Genomic DNA, 19108 nt, shown 5'->3' on the forward strand with positions numbered 1-19108 from the left:
AGCTGTTATCAATTATGCAAACTGGTATGTGATCTAATGAAATGAGACTTGATTAGAAGGCTGCACACTCCATTTCGGAAAGAGAAGCAGAGGGAGCAGATCCAAGGTGAAACCCAAAACGAGCACAGCAGAAGAAAATGTTTGCCAATATATTTACAGTATTAAAATGTGAACTGTACTTGTGTACAGATATCAGTCTAACAGACGTCTGGATTAAATTCAATGCTGGTGACCCACTTTCGATCCAGCGGTGGCATCCGCTAATGCTTACACCAGTTTTCACATCCTAGTGCAGCCCTTTACACCCCCTGAAAATACTTATGGACGGCAGAGGAACCATACAGGTCAGCATAGAAGCTGGAATCGGTGCCTCTGGATCAGTAGTTGTTCAGTGGGCAGGACAGCATAGCTGGATTTCATCCATCTGTTTCTTTTAAGGTCCTGGATATGTAATATTCCTGGATTCAAATATGAAGGCCTTGTTTGGATGTTATCTTAAAATATGGTTTATATTAATGAACTGGAGTGTACCTTGGGTTCACATGCTCCCTTTTACACCTGCAGTGAAGCCACAAGAAGAATGGAAGATATTTTTTTAATTACTTTTGGGTTATATGCAGTTTAACTTTATGCCTGAACCCAGAAATGCTGTGGGTTCACAATGGTTTATGAAACAGGCATGTTTCAATAAATCGTGGTCTAAATTAGCCCTGATGACTGCTTGGAAGAGAGGCAGAGTCCTATCTCACTTGCAAAGAAGTGTGAATAAGGAAACAACAGTGGAGAGAAATAGTTGCTTCACTTCTTGCCCAGAGCTCTCTGCCACTGAGCAGTATCCCCACACTCCTCAAAGTCCTTTTTGTTTGCCAGAGTGCTTGGAGGGAGAAGTGGGAGGCTTTAAAAGCATTATTTAAAATTATTTAATCCTGTGGGAAGAATGGTTATTTATCTGCAGATGCGCTTGTATACACACACACACACACACACACACACACACACACACACACACACAGACACACACAAATATTACTAAATGCATCCTTAAAAACAATACAAAAGTATGACATCAACAAGGCTTTGAAGTTGTTTGCAGCTTCACCCATGCATTGAGGGACAATGTGGTGTTGTGCTTAATGAGTTGGGCTAGGACTGTGAAAGCTCCAGTTCAAGTTTCTGCTCAGCTGTGACCCTCACTGGGAGATTTTGGGCCAGTCTATAGTGCTCTCTTGTCTAACCCTTGAAGTGGTTGTGGTGATAAAGCTATAGTTTGAAGTAATAGAGTTCATCTATGGAATTTGCTACCACAAGAAGTAGGACCACCTACTTGGATGGCTTGAAGAGGACAAGGCCACATTCCAGTAGAATAGGCTATCAAGAGTTACCAGCCATGATGGCAGTGTTGTACTTCGACTGTCAGTTGCTGGGAATCATAAGTGGATAGAGTGCTGTTATGCTTACTTCCTGCTTAGGGGCTTCCCATAGGCATCTGGCTGGCCACTGTGAGGATGCTGGACTAGATGGGCCACTGTTTTCATGCAGCAGACTCTTCCTATGATAAGATTGGGGTGGAAGAATCATGAATGGCATCCTGAACTCCTTGGAAGAAGGGATGGCTAAAAAACAAACAAACCCCACAATGGGACTGCCATGAAATGGTTGTAGCTGGAAAAGAATGCACTTGCTACTTCTTCTGTCTCACAATACAACAGCTTCCCTCTCCCTCCCTAATGTTGGATCAGGGCTTGTTGAAGTTATGGGAAAGGGCGGAGTCATGTCTCTTGGTCTTCAGACGTAATTGTGCACAGACTCTTTGGGGCTGGACTCATCTGGCTACAATGGAGAATAAATTCTGGTGCATGAAGGAAGAAAGCCCTTTGAAGTGTGTGTGTGTGTGTGTGTGTGTGTGTGTGTGAGAGAGAGAGAGAGAGAGAGAGAGAGAGAGAGAGAGAGAGAGAATGAATAATTGGTTACTATCAGGTGACAGATAATCCGTACCATTTTCTGCATGTCCTGTTCCCTTTATCTTTTAGCCAAAAGTTACATTTCCTATGTGAGTGAGTCAGTATTCTGGGCCAGTCATAATTTCCCTTCTAATCCACACACGTTGATTTAGACTATCTCCCCCCCCCCCCACACACATTTTTTGTTTTTAATGTTGAAGCAGCAAGGTGTAGGGAGCAATCCTCACAGTCAGTTGTGTCATATAAAATTTTGGATGCTGGTACTGACAATGTAAAATATTTAGGCAGAGAGCATGAGTGCTGATAATCTAATATACATTTAAGTTGTGCTCATTAATGTAGATATGCGTCTGCAAATTTGAAAGACATCTGCTCTAATGTCTTGACTTGCTAGTCCAAGTCGGGTGGTGGTCAGAGAAGAAAATTGGTTTTCTGTTGATGACAAAATTCACAAATTTAGCTGGGTTGTATCTGTGTTATTCTTTAATAGCCTCCTGTAATGCACACTGATCATTTCGAAAATACTTTGAATTTTGAAGGATGTAAAATTGTGCTTCTTCTCTTTTGTCACTGATTCTCTCCCAAGCCTTGTCATATTATTGTTTCCAAATTTCTCCTGAATTGTGTCACACTCGCTTCCAATTTGGTGTTCCTGGTTTCTGTGGTTTGGATATTGTTCACTGATGGTATTGTTTCTTGCATTTATGGGGGTGAAGAGTTATCTTATCTTTAAGGATACATATCTTTGCACTGGTTCCTGCGAGTACCCATCCCATCTACCATGGGCTAGCACAGATGTGGGGAACCTTTGGCCTTCTAGATGTTGCTGAACGACAACTCCTGTCATCCTTGGGCATTGGCCATGCTTGCTAGGGCTGATGGGAGTTGTTGTTCAGCAACATCCAAAGGGTCAAAGGTTCCCCAACCCTGGGTTAGTGTTTGAAGGAGGGAGAATGTAGGGATCTTCTTTAACAGTGTGGTGTGGGGAGAAGTATAGCTGCAGATATAGTGGTGCATCACACAAGGTTGAGCGCCAGTGTGGTGTAGTGGCTAAGAGTGGTAGACTCGTAATCTGGTGAACCGGGTTCGCGTCTCCGTTCCTCCACATGCAGCTGCTGGGTGACCTTGGGCTAGTCACACTTCTCTGAAGTCTCTCAGCCCCACTCACCTCACAGAGTGTTTGTTGTGGGGGAGGAAGGGAAAGGAGAATGTTAGCCACTTTGAGACTCCTTAGGGTAGTGTTAAAGCGGAATATCAAATCCAAACGCTGCTGCTGCTGCTGCTTCTTCAGTGTTGTATGACTGAAAGAGAGCTGTTGCATCTCACACTAGATGTTCATGTCTTGGTAGTCTCCATATGATGCTAGAAAATGTCTTTTTAAAAATGGAGTTGGGTTTTAGCAGTAAATATCTAGCTATATCTCAGTGGGTTTTCATAGGGAAGACCATTGGGTGAAGCCATAGCACACTGTTCAGATAATGCAATGCTTTGCCATGTATGCAATTTCCAAGGCTCCTGGATACACACATTTGGTAAACTCTGGAAACGGAAAAGCGATGTTACTCAGGGTTCACAAAAGTAAGGCCCCAGTCATGTATATTGAAAGGGGAAAAGAACCCATGGGGTTAGGTAATCTCAATCATGTTGAATGCTTCAACCCCCCCCCCCATCCACACCCTGGAAGACAGGGGGAGATAAGTGGACACGACCCGTGAGAAGTCCCAGAAGCCATTGTAGTTGTGATGAAGTAGGAAAGGGTATCCAGTTGTTCTTCTTGCTGAATTAGCTGTTCCTTTATGCTAACTGTCTCTTGCGCTGAATTTAGCAGGTTGGTATTTACCTGGGATTTTTGACTTTGTATTTGATAGCTTTGTAGTCTAGTTTACTGTTCTCTGAGGACAGATCTGAGCGTTGAAGGAAAAGCTCATGGGACTGTCAGCTCAGAATGCAGGGGGTGAGTGGGAAGAAAACATGTCTGAATGCTGTTGGTCACTGCAGGCAACCCCTGCACATGGAAATCTAGCATGACAGAAGCTCCCCAACTCTCCTCCGATGCTAGGAGTTTATGACTCTGAAAAATACCTTCTAACACACTCCATGAAATAAAACATTTCATCTGGTTTTTCATCATCTGTATTAAACTTGAGAATACGGTTTGTGTGCAAATGTAACATCTGCCTCAGATCTTAATCTTCAGATCCCCTGTGCACAGTACTAAACAAACAAAATAACTGGTAAAGAAAATGTTTGACTTGCAAAAATCTTCAAGCCAACGTCTATTACATGGGTTCGGCGAATGATGTGCTATGCTCCGTCATCTCCTGATAAAAATTTGCCTGTGACTGGATGAGGACATCCTGTCTTCTTTTTTTAAGCTTCTATTTCAATAAGGACACTCCTTCGTAAATAGAAGGAATCTAACTTTGGAACTTGGAAAGTTGAGATCTTATGTACCTTTAGTATTCGTCTCACCTGAGCACCTCCTCTCTTCACTGGTCATAATAGCTTAACTGCCCCAGAGATGTGAGAACCTCCTCACTACCATATAAGCACATGGTACATAGTTATTTGATGGGCATAAATATGCATTTATTTTCTAAACTGCGTTCAAACCAGGCATCCTTCAAGTCAAAACCTAAAACTACAAAGGAAACAGGCATGTTCTTTGTAAGAACTAGGGGCATGTGGAATTAATAAAAATTCCAAGCATAATAAATAGGCGATCATCATGGGAAAGGGAGTCTTGTTGTCATGTGATGCCATGGGCTCTCCTTAGAGATGGTGAGGGGTGAGTGTCATCGCTGAGTAATGCAACAGGAGGGGGCTCTGCTCACTCCCTCAGATGCAGCCCCTCTTCTGATGTCACTAATCTATTCTGCACCACAGAATTGATTAACATTCATAGGGAGAACAGGAAAGTAGAGACCATGTGAAAAAAGGGAGGCTAGCTGGGTTTATCCCCCCCTTCACACTCCCATTGCAAACACAGAGAGAGTGGGGAGACAATCGAGCACAGACCTGCTATTTTATAACTGGGGTCTCTGACGTATGGCTGAGTGTTTCCTGGCAGAGATCTTTATGGACCAGTAGGCAGATCGAAACTAAAGCTGACACGACTTTGTGCATTTTGGAAAGGAGCGTAATCTACTGTAGTGAGGAACAGAGCCACTCAATCACTGCGGCGGTAAATAGGAGACAGAAGGGAAGGAAGAAAGAAGGAAGAGAGACTCTTTGCTGGGGGCGGGGAGCGAGAGCATTTTTGGTGGATGGTATAAAGCCAGCCATGGAAACTGCAGCGGAGGAAAATACAGAACAAAGCCAAGAGAAAAAAGGTACCCAGAGGACCGAACAATAGACTGTTTAAATCTTTTTAAGAACCTTAAGTGAAAAGATTTAGGCTATGTTTGTCACTCTCTTTAGAGCAGTGCTTAAATTATCATTATGGCATCTTCTAGCTTCCAGTGGTTTTTATGCTGTATGGCTTGACAGCAGATTAATGGAACAGCCATCTCTCCCAACATCTCTAAGTTGGTGTTTTCAGCCATCTCAAATCCCATGAAAAAACCCGGACTGCATTTTTTGCAGTTTAGAGAAAAATTGTGTGTGTGTGTGTGTGTGTGTGTGTACGTACATACATACATGCCTTATTCACACATTTTGAGTCTGATGGTAGGGGTTTGGGTGATCCAGTATTACTGTAACAGGAAGCTTTCTGCCAGTGTAGACATAATGGCTTGTTTTCTTTTTCTTTCTTGTGCAGCACTTATGTGTTGCATTTCTATAATATTTGGGGGAAGAGAATGAGGCAGTAATATTATGCAAATAATTAAAGTGCACAATAGTGTTTGGGGGCAAATATTCCAATTGAGAGACTTACAGACCAGAAAATGGCAGCGTGGCAAGAGAAATCAAATCTGAATGTTGCTGGTTGTTGTTATTCTTAAAGATCAATGAAACAAAGTTAACAGCCTGCATTATTTCATTCGATTGCACTTCTCTATAGCAGGCTAGTGTAGTTATTTAGAAACTTTGCACTTGTATAAAACCACTGACTTGAAAGGGAATGAGCACACGCTAAAGGATTGGTTCCAGTATTTTATCTTGTTTGAGAAATTCTAAAACTTACAGGACGCGTTATATATATTGTTACTAGTGGTTTCTTTGTATTTCATCCTAAATTGCTAATGAATACTTCTAAATTAATGGTTTAGAGTGTCCGGAAAAGAATCTGTTAGTTAAATGTACAGTGATGCGATACATATTCCGCAAATTTTAATTGTGTTGCTCAGTGAAACATCTAAAACATACAATACTATAAGAGCTTCAATTTCAATAAAGTAAAATTTGGTGAACCGTTCAGCCATTGTATAAAATAATAGCCTGAATATTCTACCTGAAACATGACAATGCTAAGGAATCAAAACATATCAAAACACTAGCATGCCCATGATGGGGACAAACACCCCAGAAGGTTGTTTTTGTTGTTGTTTCAATGGATAAACTTGTTTTTAAAAGGTGCTTCTTATAAAATGAGCCCTCCAAAGTGTGTACAGATCCTTTTTCAATATTGCTTCATTTTGCATTTTGCATTTCAAAAAATACAATTAGCACTCTTTGTTAAGTGAACGGAAGAGAAAATTGTGTACCTCCAGGCCAAGAAGTGAACTGTACTTGAATGAATGTCTTTGAAATAAGTGAAACTTTAGGAATGGCATGTAAGGTGTATATTCATTATTTCCTTCACCACACCACCCTTGCAAAGAAAGTTAATTGGTGGCATCTAAAGAACTGCTTAGCCTTTACACCAGTTTGATGGGATGGATATAATCTATCTATCTATCAATCATCTATCTATCTATCTATCTATCTATCTATCTATCTATCTATCTATCATCTATCTATCTATCATCTATCTATCTATCTATCTATCTATCTATCTATCTATCAATCAATCATATCTATACTATATCTATATATCTCAGTGCCATATCGCAAACCCCCATTGAAAGTTTTATGTATTCCAGAAGCAGTTTGCTCTGCAACTTGGGATGGGTGTTGTGTTGCTGTTTAAGAAACACAAGTGTGAAGTCCCCTTAGGCTCATAGTCTTTTTGATCATGGCCCATGTCTGAAGCATTTCAGGACTAGTGTCATGTATGTGCCTTTAAACATCACCTAAGCTTGCGGAATCGTTCTACCTTTAAGATGACACTTCTGATTTTGCTATTGTATCCTGACTTTAGTTAGTTTGCTAGATTGCATGGACTTATTTGGAAGTATACCATTTTTCCTTGATCGTCTGTAAAGGGTGCGGCTTATAAAGTCTTTAAAAGAAAGTAATCACCCACGTTATGATGTTCCCCTTTGTAGAATGGGTTAGGTTTACAAAGATAAATAAAATATGAATAGCTCCCCTCACCTAAAACTCAGACCAGACTCTCACTATTTATGCTTTGGGTATTATTACTATTTTAAAAAATTATTTACATTTCTAAATGGCTATTTCGGAGACATTCCTTACTGAAATTAAGAGGATGTGAGCATTTTACTAGGCTTTGAAATCCTGTCAGGTTTTTTTCCTCTTTAATTTTTTAGAATAGAATTTAGATACGCATAATTTCTTTGGATGGTGTTTTAGATTTTGTTTGTAGTATTTAACACCCAAGGACCTTTATGGATATTACTGTGGGTTGTTTTTCCAATCCCCTTGGCAGTATTATTTACAAGACACATAAGAATTTTGTACTGCTTTCAGGTGTATGACACACCATGGGAACTTAATATGGAGAAAAAATTCAATACACAAACCCTTTCACACTGTTAAAACCTATATCAGAATCCCTAGATTTTTTTAAAAGTAATGCAAATGTTTTCTTAATAACATGACTTTAAAAAATGTAATTACCTCCATTTAAGAGAAAACCTGTCTTAAATTGTGGCATATTTTTTCATTGGTCATCTCTATGAAGCAATTGTTGGTGTGTTATCGAAATGTCAGATATTGAACAAGGAAATATCCGCACACTTGTCACTGTTAAAATATATCGTTTTGATTATTTTAAACATCCCCTTGTATGCAAATAAAGATTCAAGTGTTGAGGTGATTGAAATAATTGTTGGTACATTTTGAGTGAAATCTTCTTCTGTCCACACCCATAAGGATTCTGCAATTGATTTTCAAAAAAAAAAAGTGCAGTTGACCTATCATCCTTTTTGTAACATTCTAGAAACGCACATCAGTGTTTCTACAAAAAATAATAATGCTTTTCTTGAATTGTTGAACAGCAATAACCTACTGTCATAGAAAGGAATCCATAGCTGTAAAGATTAGCACACAGAGTGAATACATCGGATACCAGAGCAAGTTACTTACACTTTGGTCCCCTTGAAATCAACATGAAATTATAGTTATGACCAACTTTAGGTGTCATTGAAATCAATGGGACTTGGGTGCCATTAACATGATGGTTATATGCCCATGGTGGTTTACATCTGAAGTGGCACAATAGTGCATCTAATTTTTCATTCTAATGTACTGTAAAATGTTTTTAAATACTTGAGTCCTTGACGTTTAGTTTTTGGTGAATGTGTAATTAAAATGCGTTTCGAACTAAGTATGTCTTATACAATAAATCTCTAGAACTGTATGAAAAAAGATTAGCCAAAAAACTACACAGTGTGATTTGCAGCATCCTTCAGGCTTCTCTGGAGTGGAGCCATTGTGGCATTTGCTGTTCTTTTAATTGGTGAAACTGTGTGACACTCTTGTTAATATGCTGCTTTATTCCGATTATCAAATATCAAAGGAATAGGCTATGAACATTGTCCGTGGAAATGTTGAGCAGATATTTTACAGGCTGCAAGACAGATTGAGTGCATTTAAAGCTGAAGGTTTATAAATTATTGTAAATGACAGGGTTTATCTTGCAGGCATTAAATTAAATCAAAAAGTGAGGATGGGGATAGGCGGATTTACTGAGATGGAATAAATGGGTAAAATGAATGCCATTTTATATCAGCAGAGAAGGAGGAAATACACCCAGATACATATTAACACAGACAAGATGTTTGTATTAATTTGGGGCGGGGATACTATCCCAATAAGTAAAGCACAGTAGAAACATGTCATACAAGATTTATTGCAGATGTCCAGAGCAAACTGGCTATAAGGTTATGGTAGATTTAAAAAGCAAATTCCAAAAGAATTGCTATATTTGAGTTACAGATGGGTAGCCGTGTTGGTCTGCCATAGTCAAAACAAAAAAAAATTCCTTGCAGTAGCACCTTAAAGACCAACTAAGTTAGTTCTTGGTATGTATCTGAAGAAGTGTGCATGCACACGAAAGCTCATACCAAGAACTAACTTAGTTGGTCTTTAAGGTGCTACTGCTATATTTGAGTAATGTATGAAATGATGCTTGTTTTTTACAGCAAGCAAGAAAAACCTGAACACACAAAATGCACTTTTAGGCTGCAGTGTCATAATAACTTCCTTGGGAGTACACACCATTGAACTCAGTGGTACTTACTTCTGAGAAGACATGCATATTAGGACTTCAACATTTGACTATTGACCTTCCTGTGAGAAATTGCTGAGAGATTTCAAGTGGAAGGTGCATTGCCATTAAAAATACGGAAAATCTGAAATGGTGGTGAAAAAAAGAAATAAAATCAGAGTTTTCAGGAATCTAAATTGTAGGCTTACATAGTACAAGCACTTTTAAGTGTGTATATTTGAGATCAGTTTCAATATTGGAATTAACTCCAGCTACTTCTGTTCACCAGCAGTCACAGGTAGGAAACTGTTCATGCCCAGTCATACTGTTGGCTTCCTATGTGTTTTACATTTTACTGTAGGTCACTGGCACCATATAAAGTTACTTGTATTTTAAGGTTTATTAAGCTTTCAATACTTACTTAGGATTTGTGCCATATTGTGTGACAGCACGGAAGCCAGATATGTCAGAAACTATGGTTTAGATCGGGGATAGAAACTGCAAATTTACCTGATCCTTACAGTGTTTAATAAACTTGGTGAATGCTCATCTTTGGAGAATGGGATTAGTTACATAATTTGTACAAGTATGGCAAAATAAATAAATAAATCAAAATGAATTCTTCCAGGTTTAGCAATTATTCACAGGCATGTGAGCGTTGATGAACACAGCTCCCATGCCCTGCAAAGGCTATGCCACTTCATTTTAGTTTTATGGACAGCTCCGTGTGTGCAAATTGATGGATACCTGGATCTGCCCTCTCCAATGAAATGAACACCTCCCCAGTCATATTCAGGTTCACACAGAATTCTTGATTTGAGGGATGCTATAACTTCAACTTATGGTCAGGGGTCCCTTTACCTTTAAGGGACGTGGGTGGCGCTGTGGGTTAAACCACAGAGCCTAGGACTTGCCGATCAGAAGGTCGGCGGTCTGAATCCCCACGACCGGGTGAGCTCCCATTGCTCGGTCCTTGCTCCTGCCAACCTAGCAGTTTGAAAGCACGTCAAAGTGCAAGTAGATAAATAGGTACCGCTCCGGTGGGAAGGTAAACGGCGTTTCCGTGCGCTGCTCTGGTTCGCCAGAAGCAGCTTAGTCATGCTGGCCACATGACCCAGAAGCTGTACATCGGCTTCCTCGGCCAGTAAAGCGAGATGAGCGCTGCAACCCCAGAGTCGGTCACGACTGGACCTAATGGTCAGGAGTCCCTTTACCTTTACCTTTATAACTTCAACTTATCATGCATTGTTTCTCTGCACCTGTCAGAGGGGCCTATGATTGATAGGTTGCACCTAGTTGCAATGATGTAGGTAGGCACAGAGCCATGGAATGACAAAAATGGTGACAGTAAAAATGGCATCATCATGATCTAACAAGGGTGATAGGTAGAAATGGGTATTCATGCACAGATCACGCTTCTAGAGGTGACTGAAGAAAGACACGGGCCAAACGTTAGAGAGTGCAGTCGTGGTCTGCACATGCTTCTATGCTCGAAGGTCACTTCTGCCAAACAGATGGCTAGTGTTTGTCTGCTTTGACAGTGCAAAGCACCTGTTTGGGAGGACAGGAGAAGGATTCAGACCCCTTCCATCACATGTGATTGGTGCTGTCAGCCATCTGTTCAGCCATGCTGGGGCATCACCTGGTGATAAGAGTTGAGCTTCCCCAAAGCATCGCTGCTTTTCTGCATGCATGGATTGTATCCGGAAAAGCAGTCATACAAGAGGAGATTGCTTAGATCAGAGGGGCTCAAATAATTTGCAGAGGGAAATGTTAATGAAGTCAATACGCTTACATAATCTAAGTAATATTCTTATGGAAGGCTTTAGCTGTTGCAGCATAACCCTCTGCGGCATGCTGTTAAAACTTGACATTTATTTACTCTTTATGTACAGAGAGAGAAGCCCTTGCAACAGGTCCCAAGAGGTGCAAAATCTGGTCTACCAGCATGGCTAGGACTGTGGGGCACAGGTTTGTGTTAATGGCACCTTCATCTCTTCCTCTTCCATGACCCCTGTTCATGGACGTACCTAGTATGATCTTCTTGCTCTGGTGCAGGAGTCTTTTCCCAGCAAGTGATGGAAGGGTGCAGGTGTAGCCTTGTGCTAGCACTGAGTCTGCCCATATGTCCTGCCACAGGCCAAGAACATATTAAAAATCATTTGTTTAAAATAAAGCTGTACAAGGGTGGTTAAGTAATAGTACACCGTGTTTCCACTTTAGATTACCCCATCCCATCTAGAGAAGAGTAATGCCTCTTAATTGTGCTGTACTGGTCACTAGTTTTCTCAAGGAAAAACTACAATTCTCCAGGCCATAAAAGTGTCTTTAAGAAAGGGAAGGAACTGCAGGTTGCTTCCATGGTTAGCCCTTTTTCTCTGGGATTATTATCTGCTGTTCACTCACGTTTGAACGTAATCTGGATGTTGTGTAAAAAAGAAAGAAAGAAAGAAAGAAAGAAAGAAAGAAAGAAAGAAAGAAAGAAAAGAGTGAACAAAGCTTGACCATTCCGTGTGTGTGTGTGTGAGAGAGAGAGAGAGAGAGAGAGAGAACACAGGTTGTTGTTAGATCACTGCAGTGTTCTCCATGTTTTCCTCCTATGTCTCCTGCTCCACAATCTGATAAATTATGACTAATTTTCCTGCAATACAATGCAATGGCAGCTCCAGCCTATCAAGTGTAGATACACAAAGCATTATTAAGATTTTTCCAGGGCTTTTGCGCCTTTAAATTAAACACTTCATTTTTTTAGGTTCTTCCTGTATAATTGCTTCCTGTTGATCCCAGTCTGAAGGATTTAATGAGTAATTGCCCGTTGAATAGATGCTCTGAATGTTAGTTTCTGTTCACGTCGAGAAACGAATAAGTACCATTTCACTATTAAAAATGAAAGGAGAAAGGAAATAAGTAATTAAAGTGTCCCCTTTGGTGGGAACATAAACTGACATCAGGGCAATTCAGAGAGGCTATTCAAGGAGTAACTGCTCACTAACCCCCAGCTGGGATCAATAGGAAGCAATAACAGAGGCTGAACTTGTGAGCAATAAACTATATATAAAGCTGGCAGGGCTGAATGGAACTTACTTGTGAGCAGGCGTGATAGAAATGCTAGTTAACATAGTGCTATGTTTTAATCCTGTGAGGAACCTCCATTTTGATTCTTCCTCCAGCAATTTGTGAAGAAGCAGTGCCCCAGTAATACTAAAGGACTCTAATGTGGAAGCAGTTTGAAGAAGCATACTTACAAAGCTCACACAGAGAGACAACTGCATAACCCATATATGCAAAAAAAATTAAAATGCTGCGAATGATCAGCCATTTTCTTCTTTGAGATCATGGTCAGCTGCTGTGGCGTCCATTGTGGGCCTAAAGACAGAAGACTGATTGTGCATTAAGCGGAAACAGCCACAGCTGAATAACATAGACATATGCTCAAGGAAATGTTGATAATTAGCTATCTAAGAGAGGATCTTTTTCTTAGACAGATATAAAAAGTGTATGGATCAAAAATAACTTAGTCCATGGTGGTTAAACTCCTTAGATTTTTGCTGCAAGGACTCAGGTTCTTTATAGAATCAGCATTGGCTTTATGAAATGGGTGCAGATGCAAAAGAATTCACTTCTACTTGAAACCCACAAACATGTCTTTTAATTTTGTGGTTATATAGCTGCAACCGGGTTGATTTGCTTTTTATTCTCCAGGGAAATCTGAAGCAGTTTAGTTGCCTCAAAACCAAACTGAACTCAAGATTGATTTGCAAGAAGACTTGGAAAAGCCTGAATAGAATATTTAAAGCATACTCCATAAACACTGCACTGGTGATTTCACAACTTTTTTCATTTGAGTGGGATTTCCACTTAAACCCCATAGTAATGAACAGACATTGTGCAGAAGTAATACCATTTGGAGAGTTTTGGTCCCATTTCTCCATAAAACCTGTTGCATGCTCCTTAATAAAATTTTAATGTCTTAAGAATATGGAACCAAATACTAAAGAACAACAGTGGATGTGAGGAAAGGATCCATCTTGTGTTGATCTCTCCACAATTAAAAACACCTGATAATGAAATGCCTTGGTGGTGTTTATCAAAAGCATCTTCCCAACGTTCTGGGCACTTAGACTTAGATGTTACTTCCTAGTAGAATATAAAGTACTGCATGTTATTAGTTACTGTTTGACAACTCCAAGGAGTTGAAGAGAGGAACTTGCTGAAGATAATGCATAAAACTTTGGCTTAATTTGTAAATCATAAATTATTTTTTAACTTCTAAATCAGCATTTAGATTTTTTGTAATATTTATATTTCATGATTTTTTTGTTGATTTCATTGCTATTAGGGAAAGAGAAGAAATTTGATTTCGTTAGCATTAAATGGGAAACTACCTAATTCATGCTCTCAAACAAATATGTGAACTGAAACATAACTTTTCTGAATTTTGCAATGTGTACAAAAATGCATGTTAGGGAAAGCGTACATAAAAATGCATATATTTCTGCAAATAACGTAGCATACAAATATGCATTATATATGGGGAAATTGTTAGCATAAACGTGCATATTAAAACTGCATACAAAAACGTGTTTATTAGGAGAAATTTGCACTAAAGTGCTGGTGAATTTCTAAACTGATTCAGAAAGGTAAAGAACTGAATTTAAGACAGGAAGAATGAAAAAGAGAGATTTCTTCATCCCTAATTTCTATTACTCTAATAAATAGCATGCTATCAAATTATCAAAGGAACTTGCCAGTGTAACCTCGAACAATTTTGCACAATATGCTACAGCTTTGCCTTATCTACTTGTTTTCTCAAGATGCTAACTGTGTAATACTGCAACAGTTGAAATTGTGCTTTGATATATTTTTTTCCCCTCACTCCATCTGGGAATGATAATCTTGCTCTGCTGGGTTTAGTGAAAAGTTAAAAATAGTAAATGTGGTTTCCCACAATTAGGATAGAAAAGTTTGCTGTAATCTATCAGCTATAGAATGGCTCGCTGCCAGTAAAGAAGGGAACAGAGGAATGCATGTGATAAAGGGTGGAAATGCCATAAAAATGACTTGAGAACAGCTTTCCCCAGCCTTTTGCCCTCCAACTCCTATCAGCCCCAACCAGGCAGCAGATGGGAGATGTTATCCAAAAAGTGTGGAGTGAACCAGGTTGGGGGAGACTGCTCTAGAGTACTGGATGCTACTGATATGTCAACATGCGAATTTATATGTTATCTGAGGAATCTAGCAGGCTTCCTAAATTCTACTAATAATTGCAGCCCCTAGAATCTAATGCTAGTTATTTCTCCCCCTTCTTCTGATTGGTGTGTGGGTGTGGCTGGCTTCTGTTACAAAATCTCAGCATAAATTTCTGCATTCTTGCTCCCTTTCCTGCTTTCTTTATAGTAAATCTGAATTGAATAAAAGTACTTAAAGTAAAACTGAATTTTGCTGGAGACACTGACTTTTTACCACCTAAAATTGGCAGTGATCACCAGACCAGAAATGGAAATTGGCAGGTACCAATGGATGTACAGGAATTCAAGGCTACACCAGTACCATCATGTGCCAGCATTGAGAGGCAATGTTAGTCCTTTGGGGATTCAAGGTAAATAAAAGCCTGGGGGTCTAATATCTTAACTGGAGAATAGTCATTGTCCTAGCAGTAGCAAAAATGTTCCTAAATATATATGCTGATGTTTTCTGATTCTCACTTGACAGGTTTTTTTGTTGTCTGTTTCAAAGCATTTGTTCAGAACTGTTTTTCAGAGTAAGACATCTTTTGCATCACTTACCTGGCTGCTCAGAATAATCTTTAAAACTGCCCATATACAAGAAGTCAAATGGTCTTCCACATATCCTTTGCAGTCCAGACATTTGACTTCTGTGGTTCTCAGGAGAGTAATATATCCTACTTTAGACTTTATTTACACCTTAGACTTAATTTGCACTCATACTTGTTTCTTTGGGCTGTTTTCCCATTGGTTCAGTGACTGGTAGTTTCTGTGGAGAGGTTGTGAGTTAGGTATCCTTCATAGCAGCCAGCGCTAACTCTGCTCCCTATTGTCATTGTTGGGCTCAAATGCCCATAAGTCCCAGTCAGCATAGCCAACAATTATAGGCGATAGGAGCCATATTTCAACAACAGCTGCAGGGCACCAGGTTGGGAAAGGTTCCATATTTAAAATATATAGTGGTTTTGAATGTCTCATCTGAAGGCATTTTTGACCATGGCCTTCCTCCTTGCTAAAAGCAAACTTGCATATTTAATTTGCACCATATGCTCTTTCATAATTTCCCCCCTTCCAGATTCTTTTATCATCCTTAGTGGACAAGCAGGCCTGAAGATCAGAATATAAGCTTTCTAGCAGTAATGCATAAAGTTCTCTGCCTGCTGATTTGCTATGGCACTCATATTTTACAATCATTTTTTTACAGCTGGCATGAAACGTGTTATTTATTTCATTTTATTTAAGGCATTTCTATTTCACTCACTTATTAGCATTTCTAAGCAGTGCCTTAACTTGGAGGATGAAAATGTCTTAGTTTAAGCAACCAGTAAGAATGTATAGTAAGATAGCAAGGATAAATTTTAAACTGGATCTGAGAAAGCAAAACGAGAAGACAAATGATATCAGTGTGTCACTAACCGTCTAATGAAGTTTTGTTGTGCTTAGTCTTGTTTTCTGGGCAGCTTAAAAGCTACAGTAGCCTATTGGTCAACTGGATGTACAGTTCAGTAGATATTTTGTACTGAGATGTCAGTAATCAGACGCAGATAAATAACACGGATCTGCGAACTGTCTCTTCCATCAGTAATAAAAAGCAGATGGTCTAGATTTTTTAAGCCTAGAAAAATAGCTCCATCACAGTCTATGCTTGCTTTATTATTGATTATGGCTTTGGGGTACATTTTGAGATATGTGAGATCACTGCCTCAGCTGAAAAGATACAGTGGTGCCTCGCAAGACGAAAATAATCCGTTCCGCGAGTCTCTTCGTCTAGCGGTTTTTTCGTCTTGCGAAGCAACCCTATTAGCGGCTTAGCGGATTAGCGCTATTAGCGGTTTAGCGGCTATTAGCGGCTTAGCGGCTTAGAAAAAGGGGGGGGGAGCGAAAAAAATCGCAAGACTCGCAAGACATTTTCGTCTTGCGAAGCAAGCCCATAGGGAAATTCGTCTTGCGAAGCAACTCAAAAACGGAAAACCCTTTCGTCTAGCGGGTTTTTCGTCTTGCGAGGCGTTCGTCTTGCGGGGCACCACTGTATAAGAAAGAAATCCTAGATTGTGGAGGACAGACTTCAGTATTGTGAGATATACTTGTTTTTCTTTTCATCTACCAACTACAGCCAAGTGTTTACGTAGTCAAAGGGAGCAGCATAACCTAGAACGGGGCTCTCATTCTCAGCCTTTTCACACAAAAAAGCACACCTGGTTTTCCACTAAGCTTTTTTTGTTTCAGCAGCCCAATTAAAACAACAAGCCTTTCCATTGTTACAGTTGTTAAAACAATTGGAGGTAAGAAACCCTTGACAGTAAGTAGGGTCCCAGCCTGTCTTTTGCATTCTCCCAACCTAGGTACTCATCTCCTATGCAAGAGGATTTTGTCAATTGGCAAAAAATATCTTCAGGAAGGAACCAGAGAGGAACAGCTGGTAAAAATCACTGTTCTTACCCTGGGTAGGTGTTATACTCTGGAGCAGGGTTGCACCTTATAAAGCCACTGCAGGAGGGATAGATGGTAACTAATACTGGAATTTGGCTCCCCTTTGCTTTCCTTATAACAAAGAATCAGTGGTGGACCATGGTGTCTCAAATTTCAGTGGTGCCTGCCCAACGCCAAAATCTGCCCCCACCCACCAGCCGCTTGCCTTCCATTGGATTTCATGGTTGGGGTTCCTGCTGCAGCATTCCAGAAGCTCCACGCCCAGTGCAACTGAGCCAGTGGCGATTCCCTAGATCTGCCTTTGAAATCGTGTTGAGGTCCATTAGTTAGGGCTGCCATACATCTGGAATTTCCCTGACATAGCTGGAATATGGCAGTCAGAAACAGTGTCTGGGCGGAAATTGCTTAAATGTCCGGGAAAATCTGGACGTATGGAAACCCATGTTGGAAACCTAGATTTCTGGCAAATTTCCTTAAAATTAGCTCAACACCGTCTCTCTTTTTTTTAGATGTTGCAATAAAAATTTAACAACTTTGGCCCAAAAAATATGACAACCCTACTGTTAAGTTGTGGGTGAACATATTAGACGACACAGCGATTCTTCAAACAGCTCTTGTTCATTCCCAGGACAGAACTGAGCTGAAGGGTTCAGTCAGCCTGCTTATATAGAGCTCCAGTACCATGTAACTGCAACAATTTTCTAAAACTATCCAATCACTGAACTTCACTTTCGATCCCTTATTTGCATAACTATCTACAGTATCCCCCTGCTGACCCAGGGTGAGAACTTCAGTACATAACACCTACCATTAGTAAGGTTGGGTAGTTGCACAAATTTCCTATTTGCCCTCCCTCTTTTCATACCTGGAGCAATGCATGCTCCAGGTGGGAGAAACTGTAGGCAGATCTTTGCAGGGCATCTGGGGGCTCCTTACTAGTAGCTCCTTTCTCTTCCCCCATTGGCTAGGGCTCCCACTCTATCTAGCACTCTCTACCTCTACTTATACCAGGCTGGGCAACAGGGTAGACATTTTACTCATAGATTGTATAGAATCTGCCCTTCATGAATTATCCCCTCATACAGGCCAAGTCTTTCACTGTTAACTAGTTTATTTCATTGATGCCTATTGTCCATGGACTTCCAAGGAGCCATAGCTGTCAACTTTTCCCTTTTCTTGCAAGGAATCCTATTCGGAATAAGGGAATTTCCCTTTTTAAAAAGGGAAACATTGACAGCTATGCAAAGGAGCTGCTTTATGTTATGTTATGGTAGCCAAAGGCAGTGAACAAGCTCTGTCCAACTCCAGATGCAGATAGCTCTGAAGTGGTTTTAGATGTATGCTCTTGACTGCAAAATGCTTGACACAGTTGTTGATTCAGGGTCTCTTAAATTCTTCAGCTTGTAAAGATTTCCTTCCTTTTTTCTTTCAGACTCAACATTCAGTTGCAAATGTGAGCAATCTCTTTTATGTGATGGGTTTCTTGCTAGGCTTAAATAAATTGTCTCCATCACAGAGTCATCTTCTCCTTGATCTTCTTTCAAAAACAAACTTTTGAATGGATTAGAAACAGAGCGCAGGGCTCGCATGTCAATGTATTTTTCATTTTTTTCCACACTGACATAATAGTCAGCTATCCTTACAAAGAAAGGAAAGTAGGCAAAATACCCCTCAGTTTTAAATACAGATTTATTTTGAAGGTAATTTAAAACACATCTGTGCCTTAATGAGTTTGAAGGTGTAGCTTGTGAAAGGGAATACACACACATTTATCTGTGTTGACCTCTGGATAATCTTCTACCTTATTGCTCTGAATGTTTTTGCTTACTGACAGAGATTGGTGTATTTCTTCCCATGTTACAGTCTGGCTTTCCTAAAAGACCCAGTGCGCTCACATGTTCTAAAAGTAATGTAGTGAAGTGTCCCTGAGTGAATTCTCCTGTTCAAATACATTGGAAATCCTTTAAAAAGAAAAGAAAGTGGGGGGGGGAGAGTCT

The 19108-nt window shown here is 40.0% G+C and overlaps 1 protein-coding gene across 6 annotated transcripts in view; it reads left to right on the top strand.

Annotated features, from left to right (window-relative positions):
- GPM6B (glycoprotein M6B) overlaps window positions 1-19108 on the top strand; it is a 106924-nt gene that overhangs the window by 65502 nt on the left and 22314 nt on the right. For 2 of the 6 annotated variants that reach the window (XM_028727684.2, XM_077927501.1), the window contains exons 1-2: window positions 4873-5293; window positions 14936-15055. The exons of 1 other annotated variant lie outside the window; for it this stretch is intronic. In XM_028727684.2, the coding sequence (XP_028583517.1) occupies window positions 5245-5293; window positions 14936-15055 (169 nt within the window). In that variant the 5' untranslated portion in view covers window positions 4873-5244. Of the gene's footprint in view, window positions 1-4872; window positions 5294-14935; window positions 15056-19108 lie in introns of those variants that run through there. 3 more of the 6 variants (XM_028727681.2, XM_028727680.2, XM_028727682.2) reach the window with 3 other exon arrangements.

Source organism: Podarcis muralis, chromosome 4 (genome assembly GCF_964188315.1).
Source record: "Podarcis muralis chromosome 4, rPodMur119.hap1.1, whole genome shotgun sequence".
In the NCBI taxonomy this organism is placed as follows: domain Eukaryota; kingdom Metazoa; phylum Chordata; class Lepidosauria; order Squamata; family Lacertidae; genus Podarcis; species Podarcis muralis.